General features: G+C 38.5%; 1 protein-coding gene across 1 annotated transcript; it reads right to left on the bottom strand.

Moving 5' to 3' along the window:
• Nucleotides 1-1,047: 1,047 nt before the first annotated feature.
• Nucleotides 1,048-25,442, bottom strand: LOC139725898 (17S U2 SnRNP complex component HTATSF1-like). The gene is made up of 8 exons (XM_071636976.1): nt 25,391-25,442; nt 23,581-23,770; nt 23,041-23,320; nt 21,848-22,050; nt 20,873-21,030; nt 19,874-19,970; nt 2,170-2,259; nt 1,048-1,131 (listed from the first exon to the last, which is right to left on the bottom strand). Exons 2-8 carry the CDS (start codon nt 23,719-23,721, stop codon nt 1,048-1,050), a joined length of 1,053 nt encoding a protein of 350 aa, XP_071493077.1. The 5' UTR covers nt 23,722-23,770; nt 25,391-25,442.
• Nucleotides 25,443-26,730: the final 1,288 nt, after the last annotated feature.

The following is a 26,730-nucleotide window of genomic DNA, read 5'->3' as shown; positions in this document are numbered from 1 at the left end:
CCACCTGCATTGAATCAACCCATGAAGTCCCGGGAGTATCAACTTTGCTGCATGAATTATCATCTGTGAGCTCGCTAAATTGGCAACCCTGACTCTTACCATCCGATTCAACCTGGCAGAAAATCCACCATTACTGCGGTGTCCCAAGCACGCATGCACACGTTGCATGCATGATATGTTTATTGCAGTGGGCGGGAGCTGGTTGCAATATATATCATGCATTCGTAAGTGTGCGTGTATAGGACACTGCAGTAATGAGGGATTTTACTGCCAGGTTTGATCTGTCCAAAATGAGAGTCTAAATGAAAAAGATCAACTTATTGAAGCTGCACAATATCAGAAGAAAACAAAAACAGAAACAAATATTTGCCAATTACAGACAGAAACAAAGATCTTATAATATTCTCTAAAATGTTGCCAAAATAAGCATCAGCTATGAATTTAGTGATTTTGAACTGTTTAAATAATTCATCAGCTGAAATAGGAAATGCTATATAACTACAGGAGGACTAAAATCTTGACAGAAAAGCTTTAAAATCCCCTTGTGTCATAATGGCAATGAATGATAAGAATAACTGAATAAAATGATATAATACCAAGGAAATGTGATTTCACAGATGTGGGTTAACAAGCATTATACATAACCACACATCATGAACAAAATGAAATAGCAACATACACTTTGCAGCTCAATATTTGCATATCATCACAAACTTCTGGATCTTGCATATGAGCAGGCTTCCTCTCTTTATATGCCACAACTGCTCCTGTTCCCTCCACCTCTCCACTCCCCCCCCCCCCAAAAAAAAACCCTCCCAAATGACATACAGTCAATTTCATTTATGAATGTTGAATCTAAAGGGAGCAGAGACAATCGATCCAGATACTTGGATTTTAACTTACGTAATAAATAGAAATAACATGTTTACATCCATCAGGGAAGAATTTTTCTTTGACTCAGACAGTTTTTCAACTTGCATGAGGTTGACTTAGTCAAGGATGACTGTGGTTTCTAGTTTAGAAGGGTATGGCAGTTCACTTTGATCTTTACCTGCCGTTCAGGGCTTTTATACAGCTGTCAGCATTCTCGGCATCTCTGAATTTGACAGAAGCCACTCCGTCTGGATGGCGCTGAAAAAAAAAATTCAAAGACAAAAGGAGTTGGTAAATAAGTCTTTCAGGTCGACTTGCTTGGGAGCCACAGTAAAATTAAACACGTGGGAAAAAAACCCCATGATACTCATCATTAGTCAACAGACATCAACTTATATTAACAACAGTCTTGCTGGGCAGCACGTTGCATGTCCGTTTGATATCATTACCATTACCATTACCATTACCATTACCACAACCATTACCATTACCATTACCATTACCATTACCATTACCATTACCATTACCATTACCATTACCATTATCATTATCGTTATCACATGTATGAAGAGCACTGTATCCTCCTGAACTCAAATATCATTTTAAGGATTCCTTGAAAATCAAAAGAAACTGTAGCTGCACACATACATCCCCCCCCCCCCCATTATAGTTGCGTGCACAAAGCCATTTCGGTCCACACTACATTTTTCAATCCTGTCCTGTACAATTATTCAACCTTTGACATAGACATCATTTGCAAAGAGTGGTTTTTGAAGACAATCATGACCTTACAGTTTTCAACAAGTCACTCAAAGTGTGCTTTGTGACAAGGCCGATTTTAAAGGTGTTGTTTACTATTGGGAGTAGTGATTAAAGACATGTTTGAGTTATCACATTTGATGCATGTGTAGGTAATCTATGTCACAAAACATCTTACCATATAAAAATTTTGCAATGAAGCCTAAAATAAAGGACATATCACTATATTCTCAATAAACAATAACTGTAGGCAGTTTATTCGAGAAACAATTTTATCATAACTATTGCTCACATTTTGTACAATATCTAAGAATACTTAACATTGATTATACTCATTACTGATTTACATTTCTACATTGGCTGTTTTTATTGCTAAATCACATTTCAGAACTACTTTGAAGCACTAAAGCTGGGTTTTTGTATCATCTGCAAATGGTAAATACTGCCTTTAACACCTCCACATCATCATCTGCTGTGCTTCAAGCATGCCAAGCAGATTACGATGTTTAGTATCAAGCAGAGAGGACATCAACTCACGTCAAATATGAGTACTTTCTTGACTTCGCCAAACCGCGAGCACTCGGACTGCAAGTCGTCTTTTATCTCCGTGATAAGCGTGGCGTCCTCCTGCAGGAAAAGAATTTGAAACGAGAGAGAGAATTAATTGACAGATCGGTTTCAAGTGTCAGTAGTTCAAAAAACTGTGCACCATCGTTTGGTATTATTGTCATGGCTCGGTAGTCCTGACACCAGTAATAGCAACTGCACACAAATGATCACATGACTGTAAATTATTTCTTCTACACTGTATTTTCCAACGGGAGAACATTTTTGTGTATTGGCAAACTATGATGAAATGATTTGATATCTTTTGTGCAAATTAAAGAATAGTATGCATATTCTACACCATGCAAAAAACTATGTGTATGTTGATAATAATCTGTGATATGCATAGGTTGTGTCATCTACGGATGTGGCTCACAGTAACTCGCGTACATACTGCACCTGTGGTGCCCAAAAGCTATGTAGTGCATGCTTTGGGCTTTAGTGGTTACAGTGTTAAAAAAAAAATGACAAAAATTAAAAATTCAAGTTAAGGTTTGTATTACTCTTAAGTCAAAGTACTTTGGCTTTAGGTTTGTATTACTCTTCCGTCAAAGAGAAAGTACTTTGACTTTAATATCCATGTAATGTAACAAGTGGTGGCTTTTATTCTTGGAGAATACAAAAATGTCTACTCTCACAACACAAAATACTACTTCTTTGAGGTTATGTCTGTGTCACTATAGTTTACACCGTAAGGCATGATGGTGAGTACAGTTTTGAAATTCGTTTGGTGGCTGACATGTCCAGCATGAGTATGGGAATCTGAGTGATTGGCTACTGTAAAAGTGGAAATTTTCGCAGTGTTGACATTTTCGCGCATTTCGCGCAACCAGAACCTAGCGCGAAAATAAAAGCACGCGAATATTTTTGCTTGCCATAATGTTCCTGTGCGAGATGTCTCGATTCCGCGGAATTAAAAGGAAGCGAAACTCTTCTGACCCGGCCAAGCGTGAAAAATTTGTCGCGCGAAAATATCCACTTTTACAGTATACGTTCATTCCAGAAATACATTCTTGAAATACATTTTCCTCTACTGGTCAATTGAATATGCAATAGTACCTGTATGAGGCAAACACCTTTATGTATGTATGTATGTATGTATGTATGTATGTATGTATGTATGTGTGTGTGTATGTATGTGTGTATGTATGTGTGTATGTATATGTGTGTATGTGTGCATGTATGTGTGTATGTATGTATGTACAATGTATGTTATCTCTTTAATAGTAGATGAATGAGATCAGATGTAAGTAGATCCCTTCAAGACATGTGACACCCAAACAGGAATGCACACACAGTGGTACACAGAGCACAAGCCACACACGAAGATTAGCCTTTCATGCTAAGAGCAAGAAGGCCTTATCTTCATTGTATTGGCTCTGTTTTAATAGTAGAGTTCAAACTTTTGTTATAAAAATGCAAGTACTGTATGAGTAGCCAATAGTTTGTTTAACCATCAAGGGGAAAGATCTGTAGATACCACTCTATTTTCCCCAATAATGAAGATTTAAAGAAATGATACTAATTCTAATAAACGAATCAGAAATACCACTGAAAAAGAGCTGTGTCAGTATACAAAGGGGGGGGGGGGGTGGGTAGATACCATTTCATGCTGGCTGTTTCTGACAACTAGAAAAAAGCAATTGCCCTACATAGCAACAATACATGAAAAAAGTACATTAGACTATAAATAAGTAGAAATGCATTGAGTTGAGTACATTCAGGTTGAAGAGATACTTCTTCCCAGGTTCTTGGAGGAAATCTATAATGTAAATACATGTAATTTTTTTTTTTTTAATGCTACATCAATTGGAAGACACATTGGTTGCCTCTTTTTCCCAATTACTCTTCTTGGTGTTTCAGGAGAGGGGCTTAGGTGCAAGAGAGAAAAAAAATATCAGAATTCTTGTTTCAAAATTGGATGTACATGTATGACAAACTTCAGGAAGCAAAGTTTAAAGGGGACAAATTATTGAAGTGAAATGTATTAAAAAGGTATTAAAAAGCAAAATGAGCATATTACACTAAAATTAACCCTGCACATACATGGTGCTTCACCTTTAACCCAGTGAGGATGGGCCTGATTTTGCTACAACACACATTTCCCACAGACCCCTGCCCGAGTATACTGGTACTCATTCTCAACGGGTTGAGTAGAAAGTACAGTCTCAAGTTTAAAGGTACGGTTGTGGGAGTTTGATAGCTAGTGGAAGAAGCAACAGAACTCCTGGTGGATAATTGGAGCTGTTCACACCCAATTTAGAGACTTATTCTTGGTATGCCCAGTACACCGCTTCATCTCAAAACCAGTGGCTGCATCGCAGTGGGTTACGTACACTGCATGCCTTTCGCTTCAAATTCTGTGTGCTGATTGCCTACAACTTGTATGTGTGAGTGTATGTGCATGTGTGTGCATGTGTGTGCATTTGAAACAGACACATTCAAGAGACTTTTCTTTTTCTGGAATATGTTTGAACATGCAATTCAATTCATTTTGCTCAGTGGCATATAGGTATAGAAAGTTAGATTACGAATTTATTCTTTTATTGAACAGAGTTTGGCTGTAGGATCTGTTCAATTGTAAAAACATTTTGAGCATCACAAGAATCACACAGTTGATGTGAAAGTGAATAGGATGGCACTGACATCATCCATACAGAATTTTAAATAGATAGCATTTCTCTTTTTTTTTCTAAATCAAAGGGTTGTTTTGCACATGACTTTAAATACACCATACAGGTTCATTTCAGCCACCTCCATGCCACTCGACAAACAGAAAAATACAGAAGAATTTCCAGCCGATTTCATGTTGTACTTGTTTCGGGGAATGTAAATGTCTGGTTTCCATTACGACATAGTCTCCCAATATTTAAGGACAAGTTCAACCAAATGGATGTGTGGATTGAGTTAAAGCAGCAATATTAGTACAAGGCATTGACAGTGAAAGTTTGAGGAAAATGGGACAATCCATTTAGTGATATCAATTTTTCAAGCTCCAGTGCCGCTATTCCTGGATGAGAAGACTGCAACAGTTTGTGACATCATATAGATCGATATGAAGAAAATATAAGAGAATTCAACAAAATTTCATTTTTTAATGAAGTAATGAAAAGTACCCATCCTTGACTTGTTACCAACATATGTTAAGGGTAATATTATTCCCTGCTTTCTGAAAGGGGCAAGTAGATGCTAGAAAAGTAAAAATATATTGAATTTTCTTTACATTTTCTTCTTTATCATTCCTAGTATGTGACATCATAAACTGTAGCACTTTGTCTTTTCATCCAGCGATGGCTGCACAAAACTTTAACAATTCATAACTTTTGAACGGATTGTCTGTTTTTCCTCTTTCACAAACGTGTTCAACCAATATCGCTATATTCACTCAATCCACACAAACATATATTAGGGTGAACTTGTCCTTTCAGGCTGAACTTTGGAAGAGTCCTTATTGTGTCAGTCTGTCGAGTGGATAAAGAAATTAAGATATTTTAAGGAAGACTCCAGTTAAACAGTCATAGATTAGGCATTTGATGGTAAGACAAGTGAACGATCCTGCCATCAACAGCTCCCATTGTAGGACACTTACATCCAAATTTATGTCTCCTTTCTGTCTGTCTGTCTCTCTCTCCATCTTTCTCTCTGTCTATCTATCTCTCCTTCTTTCTGTCTCTCCCTCTCTATCTATCTCTATCTATCTATTTATTTATCAATCCTAACTATCTCCATCTATCTATTGATCTATCTCCATCTATTTATCTCTATCTTATCTATCCATCTATCTATATTATTTTATCTATCTATCTATCTATCTATCTATCTATTGATCTATCTATCTATCTATCTCTATTTATCTATTTCTATCTCTATCTATCTCTGCCTATCTATTTATCTCTCTTATCTATCTATTTATCTATCTATCTTTCTATCTCTACCTATCTATCTATCTATCTATCTATCTATCTATCTATCTTACTATCTATCTATCTATGTATACTCTCAATCTCTCTGTCTTTCTTGCTCTTTCTTCCTCAAAGGGAGGCCCATTCATTACTATCATCGAGGCTGGTCCCAAGACCCTGTCAACATCCTATTCTTATCCCGGGGCTGAAAGGGGGAGGGTATCCCCTTACCAGGCACTTTGGAGGGACGGGGCCTGGCCCACATTTTGGGTCGAGATGAAACAAGACTGGGCTAAGTACAAAGCTGACAGATACGATCGTGCATGAAGAGATACACACCGTAAAACTCAAAGAATCGCTTGCTGCTGTATACACAGAGCTCACAGTAATGACTGAAAGAGCATGACATTACAGGTGGCTTGTATTACATGGTGTACAAATGGCACAGAATAAGAATAACTTTCCAAACTCTCCAAACATACCACAATGTACTCTGCACCTTGTTTTATATTTCAACAGCATTGTGTTGTGCAAAGCTACAAGAATCCACTTCTATGGATTGGCATTACACTTTGACAAAAACTGACGTGGCTTTTAGACATCATTTATTTATTTTTTTTTTTGGAGCATCAGCATACAAGTACCTCATTAGATATGATATCAAATTAAAGAAAAAAAAAAACAAACCCCAAAAAGACAAAATGGCCAAGCAGAATTGAATTTATGTAATACGTAAGGATAATTTTGAAATAAAGTGGAATATTATTCCTATCATGGCATCAGTTAAAGGTCTTCAATGCACAGTTTACTAGGTCAGAATAAAATGCGTGTTTACTCTTGAGGGCACAACAAAAGGTTGAAGTCGGGTTAAACTCGGACACTCACAAATGTGTAGTTTGGCCTTGCTCAAACTGGTGCGATTTGAGTCGCGATTTTTCTTTGTAAACTGGTGCAATTTGGATGATCACAATTTTTTCTTGCCTGCGTTCATGTGAATCAGAGTGAAAAAAAACACACAAAAAACATGATTTGAATTGCAATTCAACTTGCACATTTTTAACATGTGTGAATGGGCTTTATGACAAAAAGGATCTGATCATTGTAAAGCAAGAAATATTTCGTGGCATGAAATTTTCCCAAATTGGAGCCAACAGCCTATTTTGCAGTAGGAAATTTTTGTGAACTGTCACTGGCATTAAAATGCATCCTGTGTGGACAAAAACTCTTGCATATATTTTGATTTTGTGAATCTTGGCTATCATGAAATTTGCAAAATTAAAATAAATGCATGCAAATATTCCTGGTTTTCCAGTACCAATCCTTTTCCTACACCTAGCTTCAACTCCCCCAAATACCTTTCCCTTATCCTTCTCAACTCTAACCAATGATCAAGGAAAGGGTGAATGACCATGAGGTTCTTAACCTCTGGCCAGACACCTGGAAAGTCAGTGATGTTTAGAAAACAAGAATGGATAGCACCCCCCCCCCCCAAATAGTGGTCCTGTGTAAGTATAACCACGGAGCTACTACAACTCATAGAGCTGAGAACACAAGCACCCATCTAGATTTTACATAATCTGCACATGTGACAATGCTACATCGTGTACATGTACCTGGGGGTTACTTTGAATTGCATTATACCATAACATACACACAGGTCGCTCAAAGAAAAAAAAAAATCACCTTCACCTAAAGCACAGGAGGTGTAAAGAGTACAAGAGACCCGCGGGTCTAGCGCTCACCTGAGTATCGCAAGTTCACCTTTCACGCAGTCACTAATTAATCTAAATTATTCACAGCTCTACCAAAATTTGACCAGGCATTCTCAAGTAGAAGATGAAAATGTACAATAAGATTCCTTAAAGGACAAGTTCACCTTCATAAACATAAGGATTGAGAGAATGTAGCAATATTAGTAGAACACATCATTGAAAGTTTGAGGAAAATCGGACAATCCGTTCAAAAGTTATGAATTTTTGAAGTTTTTGTGCAGTAACCGCTGGATGAGAAGACTACTGCAGTGTGTGAATAACTTAGATGTCACATGCGTACAACGATACAAGGAAAATATAAAGAGAATTTCACAAAATTTCATCTTTTGAAAAAAGTTCACATTCCCCCGACTCGTTACCGACAAATGTTATGGGTAATGTTATTCCCCCCACCTTTAGAAAGAGGCACGTCAAGTGCTCTATTATTATGCGAAAAAAGTGAAAATATGTTGAATTTTCTTTTACATTTTCTTTATACTGTAGTACGCATATGACTCACAAGCTGTAGTAGTCTCCTCATCCAGCGGTTCCAACACAAAAATTTCAAAAATTCATAACTTTTGCATCGATTGTCCAATTTTCCTCAAACTTTCACTGATGTGTCCTACTAATATTGTTGCATTCTCTCAATCCTTATGTTTATGAAGGTGAACTTGTCCTTTAATTTGGGGGATTGGGGCCCCCTGGGGCCCTTTGGGTGGGGCATGGTGCGCATTTCGATAAATTGAGATCCTGATCCCCTAGGGATGCTACCTGCCAAGTTTGACGAAAATCCATTGAGGTTTTCAGGAAGAAGATGAAAATGTACAATTCAGGCTCCCATTTGGACCTTCCCAACCAATCCCCCCCCCCCCCCCCCGCCCCCAAGAGGGGCACCCCTGGATCTCCTATGAACATACTTGCAACTACAGTCATTAATGTACTCACTCATAGTATTATCTTAGCTCTATAACTTCTGATTCTAATAAGATTTTTAAAGATTCCTTCACTTTGGGGGTTTGCCTGGGTTTGCCATGCCCTGGGTGGGGCATGGTGCCCACTTTAAGAAATTGAGATCCTAACCCCCTAGGGATGCTACCTGCCAAGTTTGGTGAAAATGGGTCATGGGGTTCTCAAGAAAAAGATAAAAATGTACAATTTAGGCCCCATTAGGACCCCTCCTCACCCCCCTCCCCTGGGTCCCAAGGGGGGCACCCCTGATTCTGCCATGAACAAACTTGAAACTACAGTCATCAATATACTAACTCATAGTATTAACTTAGCTCTATCACTTCTGGTTCTAGAGAAGAAGATTTGGGCCCCCCTGGGGGCCCCCTGGGTGGGGCATGGTGCCCATTTTAACAAATTGAGTTTCTAACCCCCTAGGGATGCCACCTGCCAAGTTTGATGAAAATCGGTCATGGGGTTTTCAAGAAGAAGATGAAAATGTAAAAAGTTTACACAGGACGCACGATGCAGGACACAGGACGCAGGACGCAGGACACAGTGGCCTGACGCACGACGCACGACGCACGACGGACGCCGAACGAAGGGCGATCGCAATAGCTCACTTGAGCCTTTGGCTCAGGTGAGTTAATAAAATGTAATGACATGTAAAAGTAAAAAGCAGGAGGAATTTGCAGTATCGATGCCTACTTTTTCTGTCGATAGGCAAATAATACCGGTACATGTACCTTTAAAAACCAAAATGAAATAAAAAATAAGGAGTAAAAAGAACCTACACGTGTTTTTTTTTTGCAACATACTATAGGCCTATGTGCCATATATTTTGCAAATCTAATATTTCTTGAATTAAAACATGGGAGACAAGTTTGTGATTTTGCAACTTTTTGAGAGAAAAAGTTAGCTTATGCCACATTGGAGACAATATTTCTGTGAGTTGTTCATTTCGCAAATATGCAGGAGACTCACAAAATATTTCTTATAAAGTTTTCCCTCAATTTGGGAGTACTGTGTCATAGGAGATACTGTTCTTTCAGCACCAAAAAAAAAAGAAGAAAAAAAAAAGAGACCTTGAACTTGCATTACGTGTCCCTGTTCACCAATGTGCGCAAAAACTGTAGTCAGCAATGATAACAATATTTATACATTGTATGAATTGGAATATGTGTGGTATTCAGCCCTCTGGAAGTGCAGTGCTAATACTAATACTGAAGAAACTGAATAAGGCAAGCCATTGTTATCATTCTTTGGTACCTAAAGAATGTTCTGAAGTTTTCAAGTTTCGCAAGTTCATTCTGAATCTTGAGTGACATCAGTCTAAGTTGCATACAGATTCAGAATTGACAATAAATTACAGCCTCAGTGGTCTCCAATGAACTTGCTTACAAATCTTCACCTGACTCCTTTTCTTTTGCAAAATATCACTGTATCGTAATGACGACATATCATTGTACAGTTGAAACAATATGACAGCCGTAACTTTGTCCAGTTGAAGGGAAACAGTTCTAAGCTACATGCATAGCTTGCTTAAAAAAGAAAAGTTTTATATATTTCATCCTCAAATAAATGTGACATGTTTTGAGGTAATGAGATTGTCCCCTTGGTTAATTTGCATATCACATGACTGTGAACAGTATCACTGTTTCCTGTTTAAAAGTTTATGAACTTCAAAATTTTGTGATATTCTTATCATTTGTTTTTTTGTACAACTGAAATGAAACTTAATCTGCTTGTTTAATTCCACTCTTCTTCATAAAAGTCAAGTTAAACACATTGTGGAGTTTCCCATTGAAGAAACTCAGGGTTGATTTGTTACTTTAAAGACATGGTGTGAAAATACATTTTGATTAACCCTCCCGTGCCATCTCGCATTCTGTACAATAATTCTACCATGACATTCAATTGCAGCTGTTTTACAGCACTGAACTGCCCTGATGGTAATAATATCCTCATGTAAAACTTTGAAAAATGATGAATTCAGTGTTTTATCAACAGACACCACATTATCCCAAGCACTAAACATATCAGTCGCTTGTGAACATTCAAACTAAATACAAACGAACTGCATTATAATGATTAGAGACATACATATAAAACTGATAAAAAAAGTATGAAGTTCATATAAAGTTTTAGAAAACATTTTTGGTAACATTTTGGATTTCTCTATCAAAGTAAGCATCTCCCTTCGACCCCCCCCCCCCCCCCACCTTCTTGGTCCCGTTATTGATCCAGAGCTGTGAGTAAATACGACCATAGTGCGATTACCTGTCAGCGTGCGTATTGATGGTAGCGTGGTAGCCAGCATGAATAACAGTGGAGTTGTCCATGAGGAATTGGACGTGGGGTATAGGGTGTCGCCTCTTGTGCACCCGATACCGGCCGCCGCACTACCGACAAGCGTACTGACAGGATGGTAGGCTTTCCTGTCCAGGAGTTTTTCTTAATTTCTATTTAAAGTTTCTTTGTGCATGTGTGTGTGTGTGTGTGTGTGTGTGTTTGTATGTATGTATGTATGCTGTGGGTCCTTGTAAATATCTACAAAATGCAATACTTCAAATAGAAAAACACATGACTAATGCAAACCTATAGACAAAGACTAAACCACGACTGTCTAAATAAAAAGTTGAAGTGGGAAGTGGCTTATACATTTTATGTGGGTAAAAAAAAGTTCACTAATATTTACAAGAAAATAATCTTGGTGACACTATTGTGAATTCAATTATGATGTTATCCTTGCCAATCACTGAATCATATTTAATGACTAAAATTGCATACTACAAAAGTGGACATTTTTCGCGCTTGGCCGGATGAGAAGAGCTTCGCGTGTTTCTGATTCCGCGGAATCGAGACACCAAGTACAAAAACATACGGCAAGAAAAAATATTCGCGTGCTTTTATTTTCACGCTAGCTTCTGGTTGCGCGAAATAGGCGAAAATTTCAACACCGCAAAAATTTCCACTTTTACAGTAATGCATACCTAAGATTGGCTCAGGAGGTAGTCAAATGGCAGTTTACATTTTGCAAATAAAAGGGAGCACATAACATGATTTCTTCCCTCCCCCCCCCCCCCCCCAAAAAAAAAAAAAATATTTAGAGTTAAGAGAGTCAGCTGCTTTAAGATGACCATAGGGACACAAACAATGTTCATACACAATTTCACGTTTACTTGGTATCTTTCAATATCTTATATTTTCCCTGACCATTGAGTTCTGCTCGATGGCCTTCATTCAACATGATTCTTTCCTTTGAGGGTTCTACTTGTCCATAAAACTCCTGGGCACACAAGGCTACAGGTGGAGATGATGCCTCCACCATCTGCGTCTCACGTTGCCAGGCGATGACTGATGCACCGTGGGATACATGGGAATGGCAGAGTTTTCTGGTCCTCTTTCTGAATTAAATTGCTTTTCCCCCCTTTCACTTTATAACATCATGCCTGTTATTTAACATTTCTCATACAGCATCCTCTACATCTTTCATTTTAGGTTAAATAAAAATATACTCACTACTACTAATTACTACTTCTGCTAAACTACTTCTACTACTACTACTACTATTACTATTACAACTACTACCACTACCACTACTACTACTACTACTAAAGTGCACTCTCATTATAACAAACATGGTTATAAGGAAATTCCGGTTAAAATGAGGTAAAAATTCAGGCTACAGCATTATCCACTGTATGTTTTTTACTGTTTATTTGTGCGGTTATAACAAAATTTTGACATGACAGAAAACTGACGGTCCCGAGGACTTTGTTATAATGGGAGTCCACTGTACTACTACAATTACTACTGCAACTATTATGTCTTTTGCCAACATTACTACTACTACTACTACTACTACTACTACTACTACTACTACTACTACTACTACTACTACTACTACTACTATTCTAATACTAAAAATAATAACAATGATAAACACAAAAATAATTACTACCAAGTAGGAAAAGATTTACAAAGACAGAGTAAGTACGTGTCAGCTACGCATGTCAGCTCAACAAGCTCAACAAATTGCCAAGGAAACAGTAATATTCCATTAGAATACAGCTCCAGAATAATGACTGACAGAGAGATATTTTGAAAAGAGATTGAGAGACAGAGAGAATACTTCAAAAGATAAGATGAACCAAGAATACGCCTTCAGGCAGAATTGCAGGACTAAACAGAAGAGAGTACCTAATATTTATCCTGATATGTGTGTACCTAAAGCTAAAGTGAGTAATATACAATTGTAATTATTAAGCTGCACATATCTGCAGGCCATAACAAATCAAGGTGGGAATTGATTCTCTCAGAGGGTATTATGAATGCTCGAAACAATAAGCTTTCTACGTATTCCTGGAATTGTTAATTTTTTTTTTTTTTTTTTTTTTTGCCCACATACACATAAATGTCTAACATTTTCTTTATCACACACAAATAAGAATATTCTATGTTTTGAAGTAATTTTTCGATTCTCTGACAAGAAATCTCCACCAGCGAGGCAGTATAAAGAACTGTTACAGGCAAACCGAGCTTCCTTTCGGAGAGTTTTCTTCCACTGCCCTGAGAAATTACGATTTTGGAAAACGTGCTCCATCCATTCTGTCTTCCTTCTCTCACTCTACTTCTCTCTTCCCTCCCCCTACCCCCCCCCCCATCACTCACAAAGGCTCAGTGAATACTCCTTGATGATTGGTAGCTCCCAACCTTTGACCCAAACTCAAATTGTGGATAATCTCATGTTGCCCGTATTGAATGACCAAGATAAACTGTCGAGGGCATTTGGACCTCGTACTGCGATGATCAACAAATCCGAGTGTAAGAAGGAAAAAAATATGATAGCCGTTCACTGTATTGAAATACTGGAGCTGAATTTTTTTTTTCTGTTTCACTTGGCAGCATCCATTGCAATTTCACTCTTTTTTTTTTCATCTGTATCACTATATCTTTGTTTGATATGTATGCTTTTCCTCGGTTTACCCCTGAAGTGTTGGTATTTTACTGTTTCTCTAGCATTTGCTTGCTTTTGGAGATGTTTTAAAGCAAACATACAATATATACAGCATTGGAAAAATAGTATTAATCATCTGGTTTCAGAAATAAGGGAAGGAAATACTTTCTCTGACCTTATTGAGAATATTAGTCAGAATATCAATGAGAAATATGAATATTTGAGTCATGACTTACTCTCAGCCAAACTTGCAAATGAAATGGAAGAAATGCAAATGCAACTTTGAAATAATTTTGACAGATGAGATTCTAGGCACGCAGATCCTTTTCTGTTTATGGATTTCAGACTTTTTTCTCCAAAATGACAGTAACTACTAAGGTGGTAGGTACGTAGGACAGCCAATTAGGTGCAAGCTTTTACTTAAGAGTATGCTTCGCTTTGTACGGAAATGTACAATGTAGCAATGGCTGAATAAGGGTTGAACAGGTTTATTACTGTCAAAGTGGTTTCTTTCGCGGTGGTTTTATTTTCGCGCTTTTCGCGCTTTGAGGTTGAACCGCGAATTTGACATCACGCGAAAATGTTTTGAACTCGTCGCTTGTTACAACGCTATCATTACCGACCGCGAATTTAAAGACACGCGAAAAAGTCGGCACCGATGGAAATCGCGAAGGTTTCTGTACGCGAAAGAAACCACTTTTACAGTACTATAAAGACTGAGCTGTTTTTGTTGACTACTTAACAGAGAACACATAGAAAGTATTTGAAGGCTGGACATAAACTGAAACATACGCATGAGGGAGAGAGTTCACGATTATAAAACATCATATCAAACACTTTACTTCAAACTCAACCAGTTTCTTCCCCAGCTTTTTTTATACAATTCCTTCACATACTTGCCCCCAAAAGGAGTTTATGTCATTTTATAACTCTTGGCTGTTGCCAGGCAGACTCATTGACACACACAATGCAAGGTCATGAATATTTATTCGCGTAAAGTGGAACGAATTCCCTCGTTGGCGTTTCGCACATAGCTCGCATTCATTCTTTCACGCCCACAGTCATGCTGTACAGCTGTATCTGTGTAAATTGCTCTTTTCTGCCATCTTCACTTCGACACTTGGATATCTCTCACACCCACGCTTATAACAAGATAGCACAATGACTAGAAATCTGATTTCTTTCATAACGAAATGCTTCTGTAACATATAAGGTGAGGAAAATGCTCTTTGTCTACTCGCACTGTTCGGAATAAATGCCCTTCATCCTAAAGACTAGCTCATACCCAACTTTCAATCTCTCATTCCAAAAATAAAGCCCTTTACTACAGGGGAGAGGCAATTTCCCTTGACAGTATTAGATTTCCACAAATCGAGCCATGGATGAGACCAAAAAAGTATCATCAAGAGAGCCCACACAACTAAATTGTATGAAAATAAATTCCCAAATTCCACTTCAATGTTCTACCCTCTTGTGTGAATGAGCCACTGGCGTGTGTGCATGAGTCTAGATGAAGGCCAGTAACGAGCATACCAGGAAAACACATTAATAAGGAAACCCAAAGAAAGAATAGAATATAGCTAGACAAAAAGGACACAAAAACCTCCAAAGGTTGTGCAATCAGCATTCCTCAAAGATCTGACAATTAACCCATTGAGGACGGACTGATTTTGCTACAACATGCACTTCCCATAGACACCTGCCCGAAACGTCCTCAACGGGTTAAGGAGTACTTCCCCTAATTTTGCGGAGTGGAAATTGTTGAGGATCAAGTGTAGTATAAGGGCTATTCATGGAAGCCGAGCTACTTCATTTTGAATCAGCAAATGCATGTGTCTGATTATGATGACTAAAGAAAAAAATGAATAATTATCATTATTCTTTAAGTGCACCTCCCGTGATACTGCAGCAAGTATGTGTGCAAAACATATGGTTTTGGCAATATCCAATCAAATATCAAATCTACACTACCATATTTAAAGCTTGATAAGTACAAAGCAGTTTTTTTTTATACCATTGATACAATTGACTTGAAACTTTGTCATTGTTACTTCCCTTGCGTTACATAATTTTTCAATTACCTGTACAGCAACATGACAAAAACTACCGATTACTCTTCTTCTTTTTGTTTTCTTTTATTTGCTGTTTTCAATTTCCCCTCATTTTGTTTTGTGTTGTTTTGTGTTTCTTTCTCCCACAAAATCTCAGGACTTCCAAACTTTATAATACCAGAAACGCTATATACATGCACACACACACACACACACACACACACACACACACACACTCAAGTTTTGCTAGATACAGGGTGTTTCTTGACTTTTAAGTGTTGGTTTTAAAAAAAAAAAGGTTTCTAGAAGCCCGACTCCATCTGTTTCCAAACCAGTCAGCACATCTCATGATAAAAGACCCTTTAGATGTGGGGGTTCATGGAGTATGAAGACTGGTCCAGTTTGGATATCTATTCGAGAATCCTCTTAAAGATAATACAAAGTTTTGGTACCTCAAAAGTTTCCCTGAGTTTTTCCTTGTCTTAGTTGGTGTTTCAGGTTAAAGTACCTTTCATATAACTAACACTGTGAGACTTACTCGCCCCAAAGTGCTCTGTCTAATAGTAATCATGCAATAATGGTTTCGTACCAGAGCAGAGCAGGCTCTGAAAAATTCGAACGAGCCGTTAGTTTGACTCGACAATCAATATACATGTATTGTACGTAAGTCTCACAGTGTTAGTTATATGAAAGGTACTTTAACCTGAAACACAAAGACAAGGAAACTCAGGGAAACTTTTGAGGTACCAAAACTTTATCTTTAACTCTTTATGTGCCACGTTCGCACGTCCGACTCAGTCGACGGCGTGCCAACTTCGCATATTCTGCTCAACAAACAAAGGCGCCAAAACGGATTGATAAATTGCTAATCCCGCGGTACAATCAAAGCGTTTCTCGCGCTTTTGTTCCTCTCACATACGGCTTGCATTCTATGTGGTGATTGACTGTCAAGCGGTGTTCCCAACTAGATTTGCATATTGTACACTCTAAGTTTCTGTCACTATTTTATGTGCAAAAGTCACGCCTTTACAGTAATATGTAGCAACTGGTAATTCAAAAGAAAAATTGTAAATAGAAGCAAAGTTTGGCATTCCTCTTTAACTTTGCTCACTATTATGTCCAGCTTAACAGGAATTTGTAGAAGTTATACAGATTGGAAAAACAGAATTCTTTCTCTAAGCATGACTATCTTCGTGTCTCAGAATAATGTGGCACACAGGGGGTTTCCACCATGGCACATAAAGAGTTAACACTTATGGTGTACAGCTTTACCAATGATTTCAAAATATACAGCACACACACAGCTGCAGAATCTCAACTGGAGTCGACCATTACCAATGAGAGCAAGCTTCCGAAGCACAGATTGCTCACCTATCCTACTCCAGGTTTTTGTATGTACCCAAGTGGGCAGCAAATGCACTGGACCACTCATAAATCCCCACGCTACCAGGGCCCTGCTTCATAAAGCTGTTCGTAAAGTTACGCACCACTTTACGAACGATTTAATTATTGCAAGCCAAATGGGTTTCCTCATCATTGTTAATTTCAATAGCTTAAGTTGAAATTTGCAGGTGATAATGATTATTCTTACATCTTAACACACGTTTTTTAATAGTTGAAAGTGTACTTTTGTCCCAATGTAGATGAAATATCGACATACACCTGTACTTTGTTAAAACGTAAGAAAAAAAAAATGGGCACACATATTTGCACTTCATATTCCAGTCATTCGTAAAGTCATGCGTAACTTTACGAACAGCTTTGTGAAACAGGGCCCAGGTCTTTAATGGTAGTAGTCATGTAATCATGAAATCCAGAACACACACTGGTCTCATCCTCGTCAATTCACATGAGAATTTCATTCATCGACAGTAGTTTGTGTGTGTGTGTGTGTGTGTGTGTGTGTGTGTTTCCACCTCTTTCTTAAGGAATGAGACTCAAAAATAGAAATCGAGTGGGCGGACCATTACCATAACTCAGATGTTCACATATGAAGGAGACTGCAAAACACTACATAAAACATCGATGTGACTCGCACTTCTCTTGAGACACCGCAAGGTTTCTATCTCTCTTTTTCTGAGATATCTTTCTCTTTCTTTGCAGCGACAAAAAGCAACCGACACAACTAAAATGTCTCAGGTTGGACATTCTTGACGTTGAAATCAACACCCACTGAAAAAGAAATTGTTTATTCTCAGCACGCCCCCAGACTGAACAGTGTATTGGCTCTAAGAATGATATTATTCCAAACCAAATGTGACCGAGCATTAAAAAACCAACAAAGAGTAACAACACTTGATTTTATGTGAGGACTCATAAAAGGTGACACAGGTCTACCAAGTCAAGCTTGAGTTGTCTACCAAGTCAATCTTGAGTGTTTCATATTTTCTGAAAGAGCTACTCTTTTTCTACACTATTCTTAAGTTTGGGATCATAAGATAAATGGGAAAGTGTGTTTTTGCAGCTTTTTTAGAACACTTTTCTTCACAGAATAGTGTGATTATGTATCTTTGAGACCCCTTTTCATTTCTTAAAAATCTTTGACACACTTTTCTCTTTAAACTCTAATAACCTTTGAAAGAATAATGCTAGTGCTTTGAAAGTTCGCACTAATCATTGACAAAATGTGCTAATAGGGCATGCTTAATTTCAGCCTAATCTGATAATCCCTTCATTGTTGTCGGTATGGTGGTTTACATCCTTTTTTTTTTTTTTTTTTTTTAGTCATATTCATTGCACAGCTAGCATGGCTTGGTTTAATAAGATTAAGCGCTTGAATAGACCCTACACTCGAAGCCTATTTTGTCAGTTAGCACTTTTCCAAAGTGTGTTCTTTCTTTTCAATTTTTTTTTTCTCTAAATACAGTGTAGGTTTGGCGAGTCCACTTGAATTGAGTTATACATCATTTTGAAGTTTGTAAAGAGTCTGCTCTTTCAGAATGTGCCCCCCAACTAAATAACAATTCATGTCTGGCAATTTTCTGTCGGTTTTGTGATGGAGGGTCACAAATGACGTACAGCTGCCACAAGAGGGCAGCATTCATACTTCAAGGGACCTGCAGAGATGAGCAGCTTCACTGCCCAGTGCACTACGGAGTGTCCAGTTGGCCAACAGTATTACCTGTGCAGTATACTCATGATCCATTTGTTTGCTGTTGTTGTTGTCCTTTTTTTTTTGTCTTTCCATATTCTTTGACATGTATCTGGCATGAATTGTGTTTTGATTTCAGGATTTTCCTGATTTTACAGTTCACCCTTTACACAATCTACAAGTCGCAAGCTTTACAAGCCATCTTTACAACACAAATGATTCAACTGCATGACATGGCATAGGCTTTAATTTCTCAAGTGAAATTAAAAGGATTGAATTAAACTAAATACACCTGCACACAACCTAGAGTATAGACTCCTATATTGTAGTGTATTTGCATAGACTGCCTATAATAGACATGGTTGAGCATGCACATATCAAATATGCAAACAGATATCTTCTTAAACAGATATCTTCTTGCTGTTCATGAAACAGATTTCCACACAGCAGGTCATGAAAAGAAATCACGCACTACATCATCCCTCATAGTACAAAAGTTGTATATTACATAATATAATGTACTACGTAAGGTATATAATGTACTATGTAAGGTATTCAAACTCTGAAGATAAAACAAACACACAAACAAACAAACAAACAAACAAACAAATGCCTCCACAACAAAAAATGATGCAGTTTGAAAAAAAAAAAATGACGACAAAATTCTTCAGTTTGGCTTTGTATTGGGAATACTGCATGGCCCAAGCAAATGAAATCAAATATTTGAAAGAACATACTTTTCATCTGAAAACAAGAGAAAAAATGTACAGAGGGAGACAAATAGAAAAAAAACCCCACAAAACCTCATATCCCATATCTTCACCCCTCTGCTTAATGATCTCTTGCTTTCATGGAATATGTTTTTATGTTTGAAGCAAGAAAAATCATAAGTAAACACGATAAGCTTGCAGTGCTGCATCATGCATCCTCACCTCAAACTCACTGGGATGGAAGACGTGTCTAAATATGACCACCTGCTCATTCCTCTTGCGCTGCTGGAATTTTTTCTCCGGCCTCCAGTCAAGGAGCCTGCAAAGCATAGCAAAATGACGAATGAATACCAAATATCAAATATAACCACTCACAATATTTGTTTGTATGGCAGGCTTGAATAAAAGATCAATTACTGTAAAAGTGGATATTTTCGCGCGACTAATTTTTCACGCTCGGCTGGGTAAGAAGAGTTTCGCGTGTTTTTAATTCCGCAGAATCACGACATCACACACACACACACAGGAACATATGGCAAACAAAAATATTCGTGTGCTTTTATTTTCGCAGTAGTTTCTGGTTGCGCGAAATGCGCGAAAATTTCAACACCGCGAAAATTTCCACTTTGACAGTACTAGCATGAAAATGACATTAGTCATAATACATATTGATTTACAGAACAAAAACAATGAGTTTTTCTTTGTTATGGTTCAGTGTTGACGAACTTATTCCCTGAAAATGGAAAGGAAACTTAGAACCCCCCCCCCCCCAAAAAAAAAAAAAAAGAAGAAGAAGAAGAAGAAGAAGAAGAAGAAAAGAAATAAATGGATGGCTGAAGTCTAATGCATAAACTTTATAATTCTTCTTTCCCCCCCCCCCCCACTCCAGGAAAAGTAAATGAATGAATGATTAAGTAGACAATAAACAACATGTATCACACATAGAAAAGGCAACATTCACAGCTTACACTCTGACGAAAATGGAAAAAAAAATCTCAATAAGAATATATCACCATCTATTAGTAAACATACCTCTAGAGAGCAGAGCAATACCCCACTTTGTGTGTGACAAAATATGTTCTGTATATATCAGAAAGATCAAATGGCACTAATATCACAGCATGCAATGTTTTCATGGTGATCAATTTCTCATGGGAAAAAAAAAGAAGAAATGACATGAAAAACAAATAAGGAAGAAGGATTAATGGCACATGGTCTTACTTTTCCTGGATGTTCCCTTTCTTCTTTTTGTTGGGCTTCTTCTTCTTGATTGGCTTGTAATCGCCCTTTTGTGTGAAGGTCGCGACTTCTATGTGGATCTTGTGACCTCTGACATCAGATTCATCCAACAGCTGTATAGCAAGGTCAACAGACTCTCTCTGTGGGACAAAGAATGGAAAATTACCAGGATGAAATGAATTGGCAAGCTTTAAGTGCTCAATATGAACAAATCCAAAGAGGTATTTTTTTCCAATAGGGTTATTCTGACTAAAGCAGCCTCTCGTAGAGACCATAATTGAAAGAAACTGCCTCGCAAAGGAAAAAAAAACCAGAGCTGATTAGGATTAAAACCATGTGGTCACGAAGTAAAAGATACGAAGTTAACTAGCTGCACCATCATTTCTCTCTAATACTGAAAAATCTTCCCTCTTTCAAGGTTCCCCCATGCTTTGTAAATGAGGGCGCTACCAAGTGCAGATGACAAGAATCCTGACCTTTTAAAAGTGAGTTTATATATTTCTGTATGTATTGCAACATATATCTCCAAACACTTGCATATATTCCCATTCTGCACTAGTTCAATGGATCACTTATTTCATGGAAATCTTCCACACTGTGATATTCTACATTTACAGTAATATGCTTTTGAACTGATTAAGCAGTCATTTCAGACAAAGAAACGACGACTCCTAATGCTTTTAGAACCTGTAATTGGCAAACTCCTGCCTAACCCATTTATGCTACTGCAAACACAGAAATTTTCGTGGTACATTAATTTTCGTGTATTTCACGCTACTTTTAGCTAGTGCAAATTCTAAAACCCGCAAAAATATCTTCACAATTTTATCTGCACGTTTTGAAAGGGTTGGCAATTGCACAGCGCAAATTCAAGAACCCACAAATGTTTTTCAGCCGCCCAGCGCAAAAAATAAATCGCGCGAAAATATTGACGTTTACAGTAGCTCGTACTCTTACCTTAAGGTAGCAGCATCTCCCGTCCCCCTTCGGCTTGCCATGCTCGTCCAGGTAGAGCTTGATCTTGGGTTTCTCAGTCTCCTCCTCCACCATGATGATACCATACTTGGACATCAGCTCCTGGAACTCTTCCAGCGTGACGTCCAGCGGCAGCCCACTCACGTAGACATTGGTGTTCTTTGCCGGGTCAACCTCAAACCAGCCTGGGGAAGGATAGAGGGAGACCGGCACCGAGTGTAAAGCTATCAACTCATTGAGGACGGGTTGATTTTGCTATAACATGCACTTCCCACAGACACCTGCCTGAGTATTCTCGGGACTCGTCTTCAACGAGTTAACAGACACCGAGTCATTATTATCAACCCTTTGTTTCTGCTTGGGTGAGTTCATCACCACCCCAGCCCTTCATTTTCTTTCCTTTCTAGGTGGTTTAGGGAATGTGTATTTCTCTTTTCTATAAAAATCTTTTTTTTTTGTCTGTTTGACTGATTATTGATTTTGCTTAAAGTTTGCCTTTGGTAGACATTTGCATTCTTGGTGTGTCACTGCTAAACCAGGCTGGAAAAGAGAGAATTACAGCAACGATCTTGAGTGCTCCTCATTTACATTTGCACTTTTTGACAGGTTCCTTCATAAAATATTTGTGTAAGGTCTTAGGACATTGTAAGTCTGTAAGATCATTTCAATTTCTCTGACTGCATGATGTCTTTTTCACATATTTCTGTAACAGAGAAATACATGACCATTTAAGTCATAAGTTCTGCGAATATCACTGGGTGCCAGGCCTGCTGGGTGTCGTCACATCTTCAGTTATGTAATCATTCTAATTCAATGGAATTACTGTACACCAACTATTATACAGGACTTGTCATGAACACAGCTGTAATGATTTCAGTCTTTCTTCAAATCACAATCAGTTTCTGTAGCAATATCATAATGTGGGTCCCAAATCTGCCATGTAGGATTTTTTTATACACCATGACTGGAGGCACACAGAAATATGTCCACAGAGAAACAGTGATAAGTTTAAAGTAGAGTACTGCATATGAAAAGGTGGGGAGGGGGGGAGAGTATTGGATGAGGGGATGATAGGTTTCCTTCTGTACACCAACCCACAGAAAGATGCATTTAACAGTGGCTATGAATACATTGATTTAAAGAGAAGGGATATATTTGTACTAGCTGGTACATACTCTTTTGTTCAGCTTTCCTTTTTAACTGCATTTTCTGATATCTGTAGAGCTGCTGTGGCTGCTGCTGCTGTGGTTGCTGTCCCTGATTGGTTGAATTGGCCTCTGCTGCTCTAGGTGGCTCCTCCCCTTTACTCTCATTGGTGGACTCTTTCTCTGTTGTCTCTGCAGCTGGGGCAGTCGAAGGTTGGGCCTCGGCCTGGCTGTCTGTTGGTGTTTCCTGCGACTCTGTTGTTGCTATGCCATAACTTGCTTGGTACGACGCTATGAAGTTCTCATCAACCTGCCGTACACGGAGAATGGCAAATTATTACACTTATCCAAGAAGTTTTTCAGAACACCAATTATTCTCACAAGGTGTACTAAATAAATTATTAGGATACTAATGTGCACTTACGTTGAATCTGTGAATTCACTGGATTAATGCAATTCAGATATTCCAGCCCTGAAAAAGACCATAGTCCAGCAAACAGTAAATCAAACCTGATCACAATATTGCTTTCAACGGGGGTGGGGGGAGGAATTCAAAGAGCAAAGTTTTACCCGTGGAAACCATGCTTGCTTCTGAGGATCCCACTCATACATGCTGCCATCGTTGGGGTCTGTGTAGATGTAGCCATTGTCCCGTTTCCACTGTTCCTCCTGTTCCTGTTTCAGCTGCCACTCAAAATCATCGGACTCCATCTCACCGACCGTCTGGAGTCCTTTTCAGTCTATTTCAACGTTACCTCACCTGAAGAAATACAATTTACAAGTGTAAGAATGAGAATGGAATGAAAGAGAACATCATACTTGCAATGCATATATGCATGCAATATCCCCACACAGTCTGCATACAGAGTATCTTAACCCGTTGAGGACGATTTGATTTTGCTACAACACGCACTTCCCATAGACGCTTGCCCGAGTATACTCGGGACTCGTCCTCAACGAGTTACGAACAGCTGGAATTCCAAACTGTGCCCCCAAACCAGACACTGTGGCCTATATAAGCTTTGTGCTATGAATAGACCAACCCTAACACATACACATCATTGGTAGGTAGGATCTAGTGGTTTTGGCCCTGCTGGTCCACCATCCTGATGAAGATTTGATCTTAATTGGGCTTTAACCTCTACAAAGAATGGACTAATCAACAGTAAATCAAATGGTACTCTGATCCAATACCACAAAGCCCAAAAGCACAGTACAGAACACCCCAAAATATGTTTTCTTCAAAGCTAAGTTATACATATGCTCTTCTGTCATTACTGAAGCTTGAACTTCCTGACACCTGATGAAAATGGAACTTTTGGAAGTGCAAAGCAGACTGGGATCTCTACAAAACTTAAAAAGGGAACAAGATATCCCCGTAAACACTTTGAGTGCTTTTGTTCTTGTGTGCTAACTGGCACATAAAACCACATAGTATTGTATGCACTGTCCAAAGTCTAGACAAAGAAAATCCCTGGCACAGAAACGCGTTAGGCTAATTTGGTTAGAATAGATATCACGGTACCGGTACCGTAGACGTTACAGGTAAACTCGGCCTAGCTGGTAAACTTGGCCACTTGTAATGAGAGCGCTAGGGGTCGAGTTTACCAATAAATATGGTACCATGAAATGGCAATGGCAGACTGTACTGGACAGGAAGAAGAAGAAGATGATGACGATGATGATAAATGTAGAGACACATTTGTGAACTTGGAAAGATGCTATAGCTATAAACAGTTACCTGGTATTCAAATTGTAGTGATGTGTTGTCATGGACATATGGTTGTTGTACAGATATCGGATAGACTCTCTTTTCATTCTTTGTCATAATTATGATCATACTATTATTACTAAGGTCAGGACAGTCTGTCAACGCGACGTCAGCGCAGCGTACAACTTACAACTTAGGTAAATGAAATTTTTTTTTTAAAAAGTGAAAAGCATATCTTCAAAACGACGCCTAGCAAAGTTTTGTCGTTGCGAGCCTTTCACCCTCTGCTCTAGAAGCGTCCCAGCGCCAGCCCGCCCAGCGAGATATTGGTGACTACGCCTCGGCCCTCGCGAGAGGGGGCCGCGCGCGACGCCGACGCATATAGGGTGATCCCGCCGGCCCCGGGCCCCGAGCCCCGCGAGCGCGAGGCGAGGCTGCTGCGCTATTGCAGCTGCATACAGGCTGAAGGATATAGTCCCACGTATCCAAAACTTTGTCTGTCGACAAATCGATTACATTTTCGAGACAGTTCGAATTATGAAACACTTCGATTTCCACACAAAAAACAAATCCATTCTCGTAAGCTACATCACAGCTAGAAGAACGACGAATCTAACACATCAAACCATCACAAAAAGTCTGTCAAAAATGAAAATTTACGTTACTTACAGGGTGAGAGATTGAACGACGGAGCTTCGATGCGCGACCAATCTGAATATATCTCGCAACCAATCTGAATATATCTCGCAATATTTTATGAGTTCATTGTATGGTAGCTGTCAAGGGAAAACAGAAATTCTTCGTCAAGATTGTTCCTTGAACAGGCTGAACAGGGGAATTATGTTAAAAACGGTTACGAAAAAAAAAAATAATGAGGCCTTTTTTAGACAGGAAAGATATGCTTCGATCCGTCCCCCACGCTTTTATACTGTTAAAACGTCACTTTTGTCGTACACGTTTCGTTTGATATGAAATGAAGTGAAAGGCAAGGGAGCGAAGGTAGCCTACACGAATCCAGGAAGAAACAGGGCAAATGTGCCATACAGTGCTGGGATGAAATACGAATTGACCTACGACATGTTAGTATGTGTGATAAGTGGTATAACTTACGCAACTAAATCTTTGAACTGTGCATTGTTTTTTTCTCCTTCTCAATCTTTCTTTTTTTTCTCATCTGATCCATTTCTTCTTCCGCCTTCGAGTCTTCATCCTCCGCATTTCAAAACTTCTTCTTCTTCTTCTTCTTCTTCTTCTTCTTCTTCTTCTTCCTCCTCTTTCTTCTTCTTCTTCTTCTTCTTCTTCTTCTTCTTCTTCTTCTTCTTCTTCTTCTTCGTCTTCGTCCTCTTCGTCTTCGTCTTCTTCTTCTTCGTCTTCTTCTTCTTCTTCTTCTTCTTCTTCTTAGTCTTCTTCTTCTTCGTCTTCTTCTTCATCATCATCATCTTCTTCTTAATTCTTCTTCTTCTCCTTCTTCTTCTTCTTCTTCTTCTTCTAAGTTCTTCTTCTTCTTCTTCTTCTTCTTCTTGCTTCTTGGATTCTTCTTCTTCTTCCTCCCCGAGCTCTCCCGGAGTTCTCCTTTAATTCTTTTGTGACTTTTTCCCGATCACAAACGATAAATGCACGTCATCATAATGGCCGAGATAGAATAATGACTATTCCCCACTCCCCAGATCGCGTTCATCAGTGCACACTGCCTGACCTCAAAACAGATTATTGCGTATAGAAGTAGAAGAAGAAAAAAAAAAAGATATTCGTAATAAGATTTTGAGTCAGTTTTTTGGTCACTAAGCAAGGGACCATAACTTAATGAAATCACAATAGTGTATATCATTGAGAACCAAGACATAGGGAACCTTAATCCCCACCTGCACCCCATTAAGGGTACATTACATCTACATGCAAGGCTCTATATTCTTATGCTCGTTCCCTCTATTTTTGAGCTCCTCATCTCACATCAGACTGCCAAAATCTCTGAGCCCCCATAATCGTGGGATTTTCCTCTATATGCCTTT

The sequence above is a fragment of the Diadema antillarum genome, unplaced genomic scaffold (genome assembly GCF_040938485.1).
Source record: "Diadema antillarum isolate AM-2024a unplaced genomic scaffold, OU_Dant_1.0 seq00000068_RagTag, whole genome shotgun sequence".
In the NCBI taxonomy this organism is placed as follows: domain Eukaryota; kingdom Metazoa; phylum Echinodermata; class Echinoidea; order Diadematoida; family Diadematidae; genus Diadema; species Diadema antillarum.
The sequence above is the reverse complement of the archived record's forward strand: the minus strand, read 5'-3'. Positions and strand labels throughout refer to the sequence as shown.

Bases quoted from the DNA above. Each gene is read 5' to 3' on its own strand.
- LOC139725898 (XM_071636976.1), bottom strand. From the start codon at position 23,721: ATGGAGTCCGATGATTTTGAGTGGCAGCTGAAACAGGAACAGGAGGAA. The intron at 23,321-23,580 runs GTAAAACTTTGC...CGTGTACGGCAG, and splicing joins AGCAAGCATGGTTTCCACGG to GTTGATGAGAACTTCATAGC. The intron at 19,971-20,872 runs GTAAGACCATGT...TATGCTTTGCAG, and splicing joins AAAGGGAACATCCAGGAAAA to GCTCCTTGACTGGAGGCCGG.